At 32.7% G+C, this 14,093-nt stretch overlaps 2 protein-coding genes across 2 annotated transcripts; one reads left to right on the top strand and one right to left on the bottom strand.

The window, feature by feature from the left end:
* On the bottom strand, positions 1-1,437 carry LOC132732835 (uncharacterized protein K02A2.6-like). The gene has a single exon (XM_060719359.1). It carries the CDS (start codon positions 1,435-1,437, stop codon positions 1-3), a length of 1,437 nt encoding a protein of 478 aa, XP_060575342.1.
* Positions 1,438-5,871: 4,434 nt separating this feature from the next.
* On the top strand, positions 5,872-13,648 carry LOC132732828 (low-density lipoprotein receptor-like; the record flags this gene model as incomplete). The annotated part of the gene is made up of 5 exons (XM_060719345.1): positions 5,872-5,887; positions 6,287-6,406; positions 6,659-6,751; positions 12,933-13,195; positions 13,507-13,648. Coding segments are annotated over exons 1-5 (634 nt in total), but the record flags the coding sequence as incomplete, so codon positions are not given.
* Between the last annotated feature and the right edge of the window lie 445 nt (positions 13,649-14,093).

Raw genomic sequence — 14,093 nt, 5'->3', positions numbered from 1 at the left:
CTAGAAGCGAAGGCAAAAGCGGCCATTTTGGATGATGGCTGAGTCGACCCCACGCATCGAAGAGTCACATTCAAGAGTTACACTCTGTTTTGGGTCAAAGTATGCAAGAACAGGGGTATTTGTGATTATGTTTTTCATTTTCGTAAATGCTTCTGTCTGGGAAAAATCCCAAACAAATTCTGCATCTTTCTTTAGTAGGGATCTCATGGGGCTTGTGACCTCTGCTAGGTTTGGAGAGAATTTTTGCAGATAATTTGCCATACCAAGAACATTTTCAAGTTGCTGTCTATTTTCTGGTATTTTGAGGTTCATAATTGCATCTATTTTACTAGGATCTGGCTTTAACCCTGTTGATGTTATTAGGTGACCAAAGAATGGGACTTCCTTCACCCCGATGATACATTTGTCCGGATTGAACTTTACTCCCTTGGAATGTGCTCTTTCAAGGGCGTTACGCAAGTTTGCGTCATGTTCTTCACGTGTCTTCCCATATATCAAAATGTCATCTACTATGGCTGTTAGACCCTGCAATCCTTCAAAAATTTTATCCACTTTCTGCATGAATATGTCACTCGATGCAGATATGCCATATGGGAGTCTTAACCAACGGTATCTGCCGAATACCGTGCTGAAGGTCGTTAATAATGAAGACTGTTCATCAAGTTTGATGCTCCAGTATGCGTGTGTTATGTCAAGTATGCTGAAGTATTTTGCATCAGTCAGTCTTGATGTAACGTCGTCAATAGTACGCATTGGGTAGTGAGGTCGCCTTATAGCCTCATTTAAAGCTTTTGGATCAAGGCAAACTCTAAGTTTACCTGTCTTTGGTTTTTCTACAATGACTAGGGAGTTTACCCAGTCTATGGGTTCAGTGACCTTAGTTATTATTCCATCATTCTCCATGCGCTGGAGTTCTTCGTGAAGCCTGTCCCTTAAAGCTTCCGGCACTCGCCTAGGTGCGTTTATTACAGGAACAGCATCGCTCTTAATGTGAAGTTTACATTCACCTGGGATGACCCCTACACCTTGGAATAAGTTCCTATACTCTGACATGACCCTTTGTTTATCTAATTCTGTATTTGACCTGTCTATTGAATATGTGAGCTTTATCAGGCCTAAGTTAACAGACGATTGTAAATTTAGCAGCGGGACTGTCGGACTATCAACAACATAACATAATGACCCGCTAGTCTTGTTGTAGTAGCGCAATTGCAGATTTATTATACCGCATACAGGTAACATGTTGCCTGTGTACGATGTTAATCTATTTTCTGCGATTTCAAGAGGTCGTTTTATCTTTAATTTCTCATAATGGCTCAATGGTAGAATATCTACCGCGCTCCCAGTATCTATCTTAAATTCAACAGGAATATGGGAAGGACCGACATTAATTGGAACAAAGGCACGATCAGGAGTACAAGATGAAAATTTTACCATATCAACGTAATAATCCTGATTTTCCGAATGAACGTTGTCACTATAATTGTATTCAGAATACTTCACATTGACAACGTTTTTATTTCTAGATCTGCAAAATGATTTTGCTTTCCGCATGCGTAACACGTTGCATGTTCAGCTGGACATTTTGACCCTTGTCTGTGAGTGTTCTGTCCACATCGTTGACGTTTCAGTGGTTTTCTTCCATCTTGTTTGTGAGTGTTATGATAATTTCTTTGTTGTTGTTGTTGTTGTTGTTTAGGTTGTTGAAATGGTTGGTTCTTGTATCCTTTATGTTTTGATTTGTGCTGCTTAACCAGGTGTACATCATTAGCTGCTGCCATTTATTGAAGTTGTTTCTGTGCATATTCGTGTGCTTGTGCGATTTGAATAGCATTTTTGAGTGTTAATCCCTCGCCTTTGTTTATCAACTTCTCTCGTACTTTTCCAGAATTTGTCCCAAAAACAATTCTGTCTCTGATCATTTCGTCCTTGTCTTTAAAGCTGCAATCTGCTGCACTTAGTCTTAATCTTGTGATGAAGGCATCAATGCTGTCAGTGCCTTGCACTTCATTGTTAAACTTGTACCTCGCGAATATCGGGTTCAAGGACGGCTGCACATGTGCTTTGAACTTATCATAATAAGTCTGAAGATTTTCAGCATCATCACCAGTGAAGGGTTCCCATGTAACGTGAATGTCCCTGCCCTTGTCACCGACCCAGATCAACAAATATGATATTTTTTCTTTCTTAGTTTTGTTCTTGAGCGGCCCTGTAAACATCAGTTCAACATGCCTTTGGAATTTAATCCATTGTTCAGGAAGATTTGACGCTTCCCAGTTTATAACTGGCACAGAAAGTCCTGTTAATTCCATATTTTGTTATCTTATATTCCAACTATAAATTTTGACACCATGTAATATTCTTTGAATATCTTATATACTATTAAAGTTGGTCCATGCGATTCACAAATGTGAATATAATAAGAGAAAAGACACAAGTGTGTTCTAGTCAGTTTTATTATCTGGACTGATGCATTGGCGGGAAATCTCCCAGGATATAACATTCTACAGGCACAACGTGGTCAGTGGAAATTTACAGAAATGAGTATTAAGGTTAAAGGTCATATGAATATAAAATAACTCAATATCATTACACAGTAAATGCGCAATCTAATTTATCAATAAACAGCTGTTTGGGTCTACTATTATGCTCATCTTCCTAAGAAAAATAAGGCTGCTGATGGATATTCTAAAAATGGTCTACAAAATCAGATATATTAACACCAGATACATTTGTGGAACCCTTATTTCTAAATTTATTTATATACAGTGTACTTCCAAAATTTCCTTAGACTATGTTTACTCATGGAAGTCAATTTAACTTTTTCCTTGTAATTAAAGTTACGTTTTGCTTTCTTTTTTACATTACAAAATACACGCCTACTATTAAAAAAGTTAGCTATATTTGCTTCAGAAGGATTATTATGGAAAATTCTTTTATTATTCAAGAAAGGTGTTTTTGCCTGTTTACAATTATTGTCGAACCATGGCACTTTTTTAATTGCCTTTTTAGACCTTTTAGTGTGAAAAGTTTTACCATTCATTTTAAAAGATATATCATATACAATATCTGTAAAGTTATTTATACACATATCAATATCAATTTCATCCGAAGCTAATTTAACCGACAAGTCATCCAATAATATTTTTTTTATCGTTCAACAAAGATTGAAATAAATCTGGATCAGTATCAGTCCACACAATTTTATCATAAGTTAATATATCAGTGTGGTAAAATATCATATGCTCACAATCTAATGAAAAAACAAGTGGACAATGATCAGAAAATTCTGTCAATTCCAATACATTCACATTCCAACACTAGCCCCTTTCACATTCCGACTGGCATTGTAGCAATTAATCTCCTCGTTCAAGGCGACCGTTACAAATAAAAAGGTCATTTTCTTTGCATAAGGCTTACAGTTTATTTCCGAAGGCGTTCACAGTGTTATCACGAGAAAAACGTGCAGGTATTGCTTGTATAGATCCATCGTCATTCGGCATATCAATGTAACGGTCGAGGTTAATGTTCTCAACATAATCCAATCCTTGACCTGTCCTGGCATTCAGGTCACCTGTCAAATATGTGTCACCCAGATATTTATACTTGATGATATCAGCGTTTAATTGCTCAAAAAAGTCAAATTGATATAATTCAGAGGAAGCACTTTTGTACACATTGGATCCATTTGGCGGAATGTAACAACTACATAAATACTGGTCATTTTCGGTCCCAAAATATTCTTCCATACTATGCCTTTCATATTCAAACTTACAAGCTTCAATTTTGTTTATATCCATCTATTTGAATATTAGTTATTCTAGAATTCCAGGTTTCAGTAAACAAGAGCACATCATATTTATTAACTAAATTCAGGAAGTCATTATCAGATAACTTATTTATAATACCTTGAACGTTCCAGGATAACTCTTAAATATTTTGCTGCTTCTCGGCATTATCCTAGTTTGATGGTAGAATGAAGCGCTGGCCATTTATAAAAAGTTTATCGTAAGCTAGGACAGCGTTCTTATTCTGCTCCTTTGCACTAACAAGATGCGGAATGAGTTTCCTTCTGGTTTCTTGTATTATCTTATAGGATATTGATCGCCCACTTTAATGCCAGTTTCCTCTTGCTTGGAATAAGCGGTCTGTTTAACAGAAAGTTTATCTTACGCTGTTGGACGCGGAGGCTTGAATCTATTCAATAAAATACTTATTCCCCACGAAGAAAATAACCCCCATCAGAAACTTGTAGAATATTTATCTTATTATATATTACTGAAAGCTGGAATTGTTGAAACTTCATTAAAAGTACATTCTCTTGTACTTACAAATTAATGCGACATTGACTTTCCTATCCTTTTAGAAGTCAGCATTTTGCAGACTTCATTAAACATTTACTTTTACGTATTTTCATCTGGCGTTGTTGTTTGATTGAATCTGTACGTGAGAGATAATGAAAATGTACAACATTTCAAATACACTATCTCCGATGTGATTTAAGATATTTTCCATCACCAACAAGTGAAAGTATTGGAATCAAACACAAAAAATATGACACTAAGATTGAGTGTGGGGTAACATTTTACAGTTGTCAAATTTTATTATTGACATAAGCTGACACTCATTTTTTTCAACAGTATTCATTATTTGGGAGATCATGATAAATACTCCGCATTGTCTTCAAATCTTATGGAGAATTATGTTAATTCCATGTATTTATGAAGTTTTTTTTTTATTTTTAATACAATAATATTGAAAAGAAATTTTGAAAGTTTTAAAAAGTTTTCAGAATAGCCAGTTATGTATATGTTACATGAACAGCAATCACTAATTGGTGAAATAGATTTGTAAATTATTTCTTACTTTGATTGAGATGAAGTACTTTAATTTTATTAAACTGAAATTGCTCTTTGATAGGAGCAGGAGTCTTCAAGGCCTAGAGGGGGTGACTTAATTTAGCGTAAATATGGTTCATAATCATATTGGATTTATTTAACTCAATAAAGTGCAGAATTCATGATTACAAAATAGACAAATATATTTTTTTCGCCAATACTAACATTTTTCATTCATTATCGTATATAAATTGGTGTGAAGAGACTGATGAATCAGACGTTTTAAAGTTTATTCCATTTGGGTGCATCAAAAGGGAATGTAGGACAAAACTCCACATGTCAAAATCCCACACCTAATAATTCTACAGAGTGGACAAAACCCCACACCTTTAATTTTATAGAGTGGACATAACCCGAACTTTTTTATTTTTTGTTACCATAAAATTCATATCACTTTGATCATGCAAGTAATTGTAAGAAAACAACAAAACAGATTATTTACTTAAGTATTTTACAAAGTCCCTTTCATCTTGATAATTAATGGTTTCTTATATTTTTTCGATATACAATATACTATGATTGGATAATAAAAGACTGTACAAATATTACAAACTTATAAATAAAATCAAAGGGTAACCTTTCAGATATTGTAAACCAAAGGGTAAACTTTGTAAAATCAAAGGTGTGGGGTTTTGTCCACTCTATAAAATTCATATGTGAGGTTTTAATTGTCCACTCTATAAAATTTTGAGGTCAGGGGTTTTGACTTACAGTATTTGGATTCGTGCATTTTATAGTCTCACTCATTACATTCTGCATGAGGAGTCAATATTTTTTTCGTTAAAAAATATTGACTAACCGGTCATAATTCCAAATTTATAAGTGACCCATTTTCGGCAAAACACTGTCAGTGTAAAATAATACACAGAATGTCATTTCTGAGCTTATTTAGCTCAATCATAATGAAAGCTTGATCCTAACCACTATAAAAAACGTCCATTTCCCGGAACTTACATTTTGCCATGCATGAAGAATGAAGAAACAAAGTCGTGATCAAAGAAAGGCTCAAACCAACAATCATCACAGATTTTAGAGATAGACACCTAAATATATCCCCAGGAAATAATGACATAATTAAGAATTTAAGATATAAGTTTCCCTCCCTACCTATGTCTATCAATTTATTATACATAGCTAGAGACTGCTGCATTAGAAGTATAACAAGATAATTATGTTTTCCTCTAGTAAATTTACAGTCCAAACCAAATGAGAAAAAAAGTTTGTCTATAGATATATATTTTTACTTACAGCTGACGCATTCAATATTTTACATAAAAATAATCATAACATGATTAAATTCGAAAACGTTTGATTTTATACATTTTTTAGCAAATTATCATAAGTTTAATTCTCCCATATTTCACTAATTTTGATAATTTGAATCTTAGACACTAACGAATGTGAAGACGACTCTGGAGATTGTGAGCAAAACTGTGTGAATACAGAAGGTTCCTACAAGTGCTACTGTGATGATGGTTATGTAAAATCTTCATTTAAAGAATGTGAGGGTACGTACAGTTTATGGAATATATGAAATAACATTTTCATTTACAGTTAAAAGTTAAGAGTTAAAATTTGAATCAAATGTCATCAAACACTAAGCAAAACATCAACATTTCATTAAGAAAACTTTCAGTTAGTCGCTTCTTTCTATCACTTGTTGTAAATTACTAATTGTATCATAAATATGATAAGCATATTTAATCATGGACAATACTTTACTGCCGTTAATTACAAATGTACTGTATTATTTTATTCAGATATAGACGAGTGTGATGTAATACCAAATGTCTGTGATGGTGCTGACTGTTTGAATGGAGATGGTTCCTATTATTGTGAAGCAGACTCTTCAAGTGAGTATAGTGTCTACATTTTTATCAACCATTGTTTTAAGGATAATTATTTCATAATACACCATTTGCAAATTAAGACATACCAATGTTCATCATTTATGCTAACTTGTTTACTTTTTACCTTTATGAAAGCTTAGCGTTTTTAAGTTGACAATGTTCAACACATGAATGTATACGGCCTATTATATCTTTAGCACATGTGTATGATCCCAACATATTTTTACACATGAATATACTAAACCATATATAGATGCCTAAAACATGAATATGATGACATCACATAGTCTAGCATAACTTTAATACACTCATTATTTACACAACCTAACATAACTTTATATATGATGACTTTACTAAGCCTAATATACCTAGTATTGTTATGTTTCATATCAGCTGCAAATGAATGCACCCTGAACATGGATAATTGTGAGCAGAATTGCATAGATCTCCAACCTGGATATAAATGTTCTTGCAACCCCGGATTCACCCTCGATGCGAATGGAAGAACATGCTCGTGAGCCGACCATTACAGTGACTCTTACAATTGTGTTTTTAAAGCCTGAAGAATGTTGTTTTATGATTTTTGAACAATATACTTATACAATATGAACATGCTTGCATACACACAAGTGTGTGTTGAATCTAGTATACTACACTGTACTTATAATGTAAAATGATCAAAATATCTGCAATGTAATTGTTGCAGAATGTATGTAATGAAAAGTTTTTATTATATCTGTTTTTTTTTCCTTTTTCTTTCTCGAGGGGTGGAAATATGTTTTAAACTTTTATCATCAACTTTTTTCCCCTTCTTTGGTATTGACATAAGACATTGATATTTAAAGTTCCAAAATGCTATATAATATTGTGTTATCCAAAGGTTTAAAGGCTGCTTCCTTTACATAATAGACAATAATATCTTACTAGTATAAAACATTTTATTATATGATCTAAATATAGTTGCAGAACTTTTTATAAAATCATATTCACTGGGTCACTGGCTGCATTGGATTTTCCCAGTCTAAAAATAGATTGAGACTCATATCATTACGCGTGTAAATTAAAACAAAATGTTGCGTTTTGTTCTTTGATTAAAATATCATTACTTTACTATCATACTTAAAGGCTACACTGCCATGATGAGTATAAACTTGAATTATTTTTGTATGCGCAGCGTTCAAGTAGTCGTTGCACGCCTAACACGTGCGTCTTTTTTCCCGCGCTTCAACGTGGCAAAATTTGTTTATGTATATAAGGTTGTACTTTTTGTGATTTTGTTTAATTGTTAACTTATTCATATAATAAAACAATTATTGACTAGTGAGCCGTTGAATATGATGAGATATACCGGTGAATATCACATCATATTCAATGACTTACTAGTCAATAATTGTATAATAAAACAGAGCTGGGCTTTTTTTCTTCTTGTGAGAAAAAAAACATTTACCAATGCATTTTTTTGTCATGCCTTGATTTAAAATGCTGAAATGTATCCTTTTTAATAGAAGGATAACTTATTAAGCCATTTAAATGGCAAAGATATTATCAATACTTAATTAAGCTGACAATTCTGTGGTTGTTTATTATTTTTCATATAAACAATTTAATTTATTAAATTTTCATTATCCTGTTAACAGATATTTCAGATTGAATTTAGCTATTTAAAATGAAATAGGTATGTCAAATAAGGATTTTTGTAATATAAATTCAACGTAGGAATTAAAAGCCCAAACATGTTTGCTTTCTAAAATGCAAACTGGCATGTATTTTGCTCATTTTATTTTTTATTTAAATGAAATTACTTACAATTTTTGGTGGGTTAAATAAAGAGGTTATTCATTCCATTTTGTATATTATGTAATGTATTTTAATTATTTGGGAATTTCAAATAAAACGGTAAAATTACATCTGGTTTCTTTTTTATGTCACATAAAGCTAACATGATTAGTTCTATTTACTTTCCTGTATCTTATTTACCCGGCGCCATTCCAGGTGTGTGTTCATTTTCATGAAAACATGAAGAAAAAATGTTCTTTACAATACACTGTTAATCTTATTTTTTGGTTGAGTTATATATGTTCTATGGAGTCTTTCCAGCTGAAGTTGTGGTTGAAGACCTCAGTTGCCATTCCGTAAATTATTTCTGGAGCAAACGTGCATCTCAGTAGAACCACTGACGTTCTGTATGCCAGCTGGATAGCTTCCTCACATGAAAGAAGCTTAAGGTAGACCACTCCTAATGTGCACTATAAAGAACTGTAAAATTGACAACATAGAACAGCTAAATGCCTTACAGGTCACCTGTATGCAAAATTTTTAACAAAATTTACCGTGTGGTTTAGGAGTTATACTAAAACTTTGTTAGTAGAAGGGCTTTTTTCAGAAATGAGAAAACTCTGAATAATCTATAATATCATTATCATGAAAAAATGTTTTCCTATTAATCATTTTTAAGAAACAAATAATAACATTCAGGTCACAAATGACACGAGCAAAATGATTGTTTCTAAACAAAGTGTTTTAATATGTATATTAAGAGAGCCATGATGGCCCTTATATCGCTCACTTAATTATGCAGCCTTAATCCAATTTTATTTGGGCTGTGTGACCTAGTTTTTGACCCATGATGACCATATTTGAACTTGACCTAGAAATCATCAAAGCAACCTTTCTGACCATTTTCCAGGATAATTCGACTTAAACAGTAACTTCTTGAGTGTTAACAACGTTTATCAATATTTGGGCTTTCTGGCCTAGCCTTTGATCCGAGATGACCATATTCAAACTTTACCTAGAAATCATCAAAACAACCTTTCTTACCAATTTCCAGGATATTTGAACTGAAAAAGTAGCCCTACAGTGTTAATAAGGTTTATTCCATATTTGGGCGGTGTGACCTTGTTTTTGACTCGAGATGCAGCCACTAGAGTGTTAACAATTTTTTCGGTTTTTAGCTCCTGTGACCTAGTTTTTGACCGGAGATGACCCATATTCAAACTTGACCTGTATTTCATTGAGACAAACATTCTGACATCGTTTGATTATGATCCAATCAAAACTGTGACTGCTAGAGTGTTAACAACCCAAATGTTGACGCACGACATAGCCCAATCACTATAGATTACCTTGACCACTTCGTAGTCAGTTGAGCTAAAAATACCCACTTTAAGCATTTATTTGACCATTTCCATATGTAAAAAACGTTTATCAAAATATCCCTAAAATTAAGTTTGCCAATGAAAAAATGTTAAATTCTAGCCTAGTGTCGTCCCCATTCATTTTCATTTTTTTTTTCATCAGTCATTTACAATGACATTTCTGCCAGTTTTCATTGAATTTGGTTTCAAAAGAGATGAATTGTGACAGCCAAATATCCTAAATGTCAGACAAAGCTACAAAAGCCCTCAATTTTTTTCTTAAAAAGTTCATTTTAAGAGAAAATTGCTCCTGTTTTTTTGTTCTTGTGGGGAGGAGTCAGTTCTAAGAGTAGATCACATACTTTGGGATAAAGAAGTTTCCAGTTCTAACCCTATCAGAGTCACTACTTATTTTCAGAAATTTATACTACATTGATTCTAAAGAAGGCACTATAATTCTGCACAGAATAATGTGGTCTGTTATCAGTGGAGTGAAATTCTCCCAAGAAGCCTAATGACTTGGGGTAAATGCTGTAAAGTCAGTGACTGTGCCATGTTTATAAAACTTTAACTATAATTTGTTTCACTTTTTAAAATGGCAAGTTATAAAGTGAGGCCTGTGACAAACCTTCAATATATATCAGTGCAGGGTGGTAATGATCTGTACGGCTGATAATTTAATATTGAAACTCTATACTTTAAAGTCAAAGCAATGCAAAAACATAACACAAATTCATCATGATAATGGAAAATCAATAGGTAATCTGAAGTGTAACTCTGGCAGTCCCTAAATAATGGTTGTAGAAGACAATTTCAACTCAAATTTGACATATGGATAAGACAAAGGAATGCGCAGATCAAGTTTGACTTTGGTCATGGTTCTATGATTTTTAACAGAGTTATGTCCCTTTAACATTGCAAAAAAAGAAGAAATTTTAAGTTTCAATTCATTATCTCACCAACAGTTGTACACAGTTGTACACTCAAATTTAATATATGAATATGTTATAGGTATACGCAGGTCAAGTTCGAATTAGGTCTTGGTTTGAAGATTTCTGACAGAGTAATTCCTTTTGAACTTTGAAAAAAAAGAAGAAATTTTTAGTTTCTGTTCATTATCTCCCCAACTGTTGTACACATGACATATAGATACATCTTAAGAATAAGCAGACCAAGTTTGAATTTGGTCATGGTTCGATGATTATGGTCAAAGTTATCTCATTTGAACGTTAGAAAAAAATTGAAATTTTCAATTTCGCAACCTTACTTTTTGTGGAAATATATGTATAAGGTTGAAATCGCATGTGCAGGTTTTTAACCAGAAAATACAAGTCAAGTTCGAATTTGGTGTTGGTCCGATGATTAAACTTAGAGAAAATAAGACTTTTTTTTCACTTTCTGCTCTAACTTTTGTAGGACTTAATATGTCTGAGGTTGAAATTGCATGTGCAGATATTTTACCAGAAAATACAAGTTAAATTCTGATATGGTTGAAATCGCATGTGCAGGTTTTTAACCAGAAAATACAAGTCAAGTTCGAATTTGTTGTTGGTCCGATGATTAAACTTGGAGAAAATAAGACTTTTTTTTCACTTTCTGCTCTAACTTTTGTAGGACTTAATATGTCTGAGGTTGAAATTGCATGTGCAGATATTTTACCAGAAAATACAAGTTAAATTCTGATATGGTTGAAATCGCATGTGCAGGTTTTTAACCAGAAAATACAAGTCAAGTTCGAATTTGGTGTTGGTCCGATGATTAAACTTAGAGAAAATAAGACTTTTTTTTCACTTTCTGCTCTAACTTTTGTAGGACTTAATATGTCTGAGGTTGAAATTGCATGTGCAGATATTTTACCAGAAAATACAAGTAAAATTCTGATATGGTCATGGTCAGATTTTCCCCTTGAACTTGGAACAGATTTATAAATTCACATTTGTGATTATCATTATCTCGGCTACAAATTTGCAATATGTAATTTTCATTGTTGTTATTGTTCTTCAATATGGGGTTTCAAAAACTACAACAAACTAGATATTACTCAGCATAGAGCAATCAGATATTTTATGGGTGTACATAGATTTGCTCCTATACTAGCAATTACTGGTGATATGGACAACATAGACGTTGGGTTAATATACTGAGACTATGGAATAAACTTGTATACGTATTTAGTGATGATAGACTCACAAAGGAAGTGGGTCTGTATGATTATACTACTGTTGGAAATACATGGTGTTTAGGCGTTAAGCATATTCTACAACATGTTCATATGTCACAAATTATATGACAACAAAATTAGTGAATTTAAACAATATTTAAGACTTGTTTAATTTCACTGTACAAATCAAATTGGTCTGATAATGTTACAAATGTTGGAAAACTGAGAACATATGTTACATTCAAACAAGACTATGAAACATAAATATATCTTTTACTAGTATCTTCCATTAAATAAGTAAATGTAGTGTGGTCGTATTCGGTGCAATTAAGATGTGGTATTCTTCTGCTTAAACTGGAAACTGGACGATATGTGGGTATACGAAATAATGCTTGAAAGAATATGCATTTTATGTACTGACAATGTTGTTAATGATGGAACTCACTTTTTAATGCATAGTTTATAGTTGGAAATATGAAAAGAAGGTTATATCTTTATAAATGAACTGATGTTATTACATATTGACAATTTACTTGAGTGTATTTAAATATCTAAATTATTATATAAACCATCTTCAGAATTGTTTCAAAGTAATAAGAAATAAACCAACATCTTATAAAACATTGTACATACAATTCCTGGCGTTGGAATTTTGATGATCTGCTTGTATATACAATACTTCGTTTATGGAATTTCAATAATTGACCACTGTATTTCCAATATATTTATTTCAAACCTTTATATATTTCCTATGGAATTAACTATATATCATATACAATGTATATGAATTGTATATACATGTAGTTAAAAGTGACTTAAAGGTCCAACGTGGCCGGGTGTTGTTATTTATTATATGAATGTTTTTATATTGTACATAATATATTAGAGAAAGCCTCAGAAAAGCTTCTGTCACTCTACACAGATGTTTCATTGACATTAGATGTTTGTGGCCTTGGACATTTTAGAAACAATGTGGTATTTGCTAAGGTTAAACATGACCATCAAGTCTCTACTTTGAAAAATGTTGCTGAAATTGTGGAAGAAAGTTTCCTAGATCAGGACATTATCTCCCCTGATCAAAGAGGATTTAAACCACACATCACTATTATGAAATTGTCTAACGTCAAAGGCTCTATGAAGAAAGGTACAGTAATTAATTAAACTTTTGTTAAGCTGGTTTGTTGAAAACTTCCCACATACTTGTCAAGCCCACATTTTTACTGTGAGTCTCCCTCTCTATAAAAATTTCATGGAAACTATACATGCACAGAGCTGAACATATATTAAGATGGAAATATATCAAGAATCTATACAAACAAGAGCACCGCAAAGGCGGGGCAATATATGCCCGAATGTAAATTTGTCTGAGTAATCAAAATAATCTTTAAATTAGGACAGAGACCTAATCAAGAAACTTTTCTGATTTTTTTTTAATCTTCATTATCCTTATGATAATACAGGTATATGACATTCAAGGTAGAGGCATTTTCTATCCTATGTGCATGATTAGAGGTCAACTAGGCAATATACAGACCCAGTGTTTATCCACAAAAGATAAGACGTGTTCTCCTATTTCTTATTCTACACGAGGTGACTCCCGGGGTAGGGCCAGTTTTGACCGGACGATCATGATAAATACAATGTATAACTTTTGTAGCAATCTACATTTGATCACATGCCAAATATCTTAGCTCAGGACTTAGTAGTTTCACACAATAAGTGTCACTTAGACGATAACATATAGTGTTTTTTAACTGTGTAAAAATATAAAGTCGTAATGTCTATGAATGGATCAAGTGACCCCTAGGGCGGGGGCAATATTGTACCAAGGGGCATGGTTCATATCTGTTTTGTAAAGGTCAATAAGCCAATGCTACAACGACAAATATTTTACTTAAGAAATTTATTTTGTCTTGTCATAACATTACATTCTCCATTGTATGATATTTTTTGATTGACTGCTTGTAATTTACTCCAAAAACTTGACTGTACCTATTTATTTTCTTGAAACTGCAATTTTTTGCAAATAAAATAAAAAAAAATTCTT

Source organism: Ruditapes philippinarum, unplaced genomic scaffold (genome assembly GCF_026571515.1).
Source record: "Ruditapes philippinarum isolate M1 unplaced genomic scaffold, ASM2657151v2 ctg9096_1_1_1_1, whole genome shotgun sequence".
Taxonomy (NCBI): Eukaryota; Metazoa; Mollusca; class Bivalvia; order Venerida; family Veneridae; genus Ruditapes; species Ruditapes philippinarum.
Note: the sequence above shows the minus strand (reverse complement) of the source record. Positions and strands in the feature narration are given on the sequence as shown.

Excerpts from the sequence above, each read along its gene's own strand:
- LOC132732835 (XM_060719359.1), bottom strand. The coding sequence starts at position 1,437 with ATGGTAAAATTTTCATCTTGTACTCCTGATCGTGCCTTTGTTCCAATT.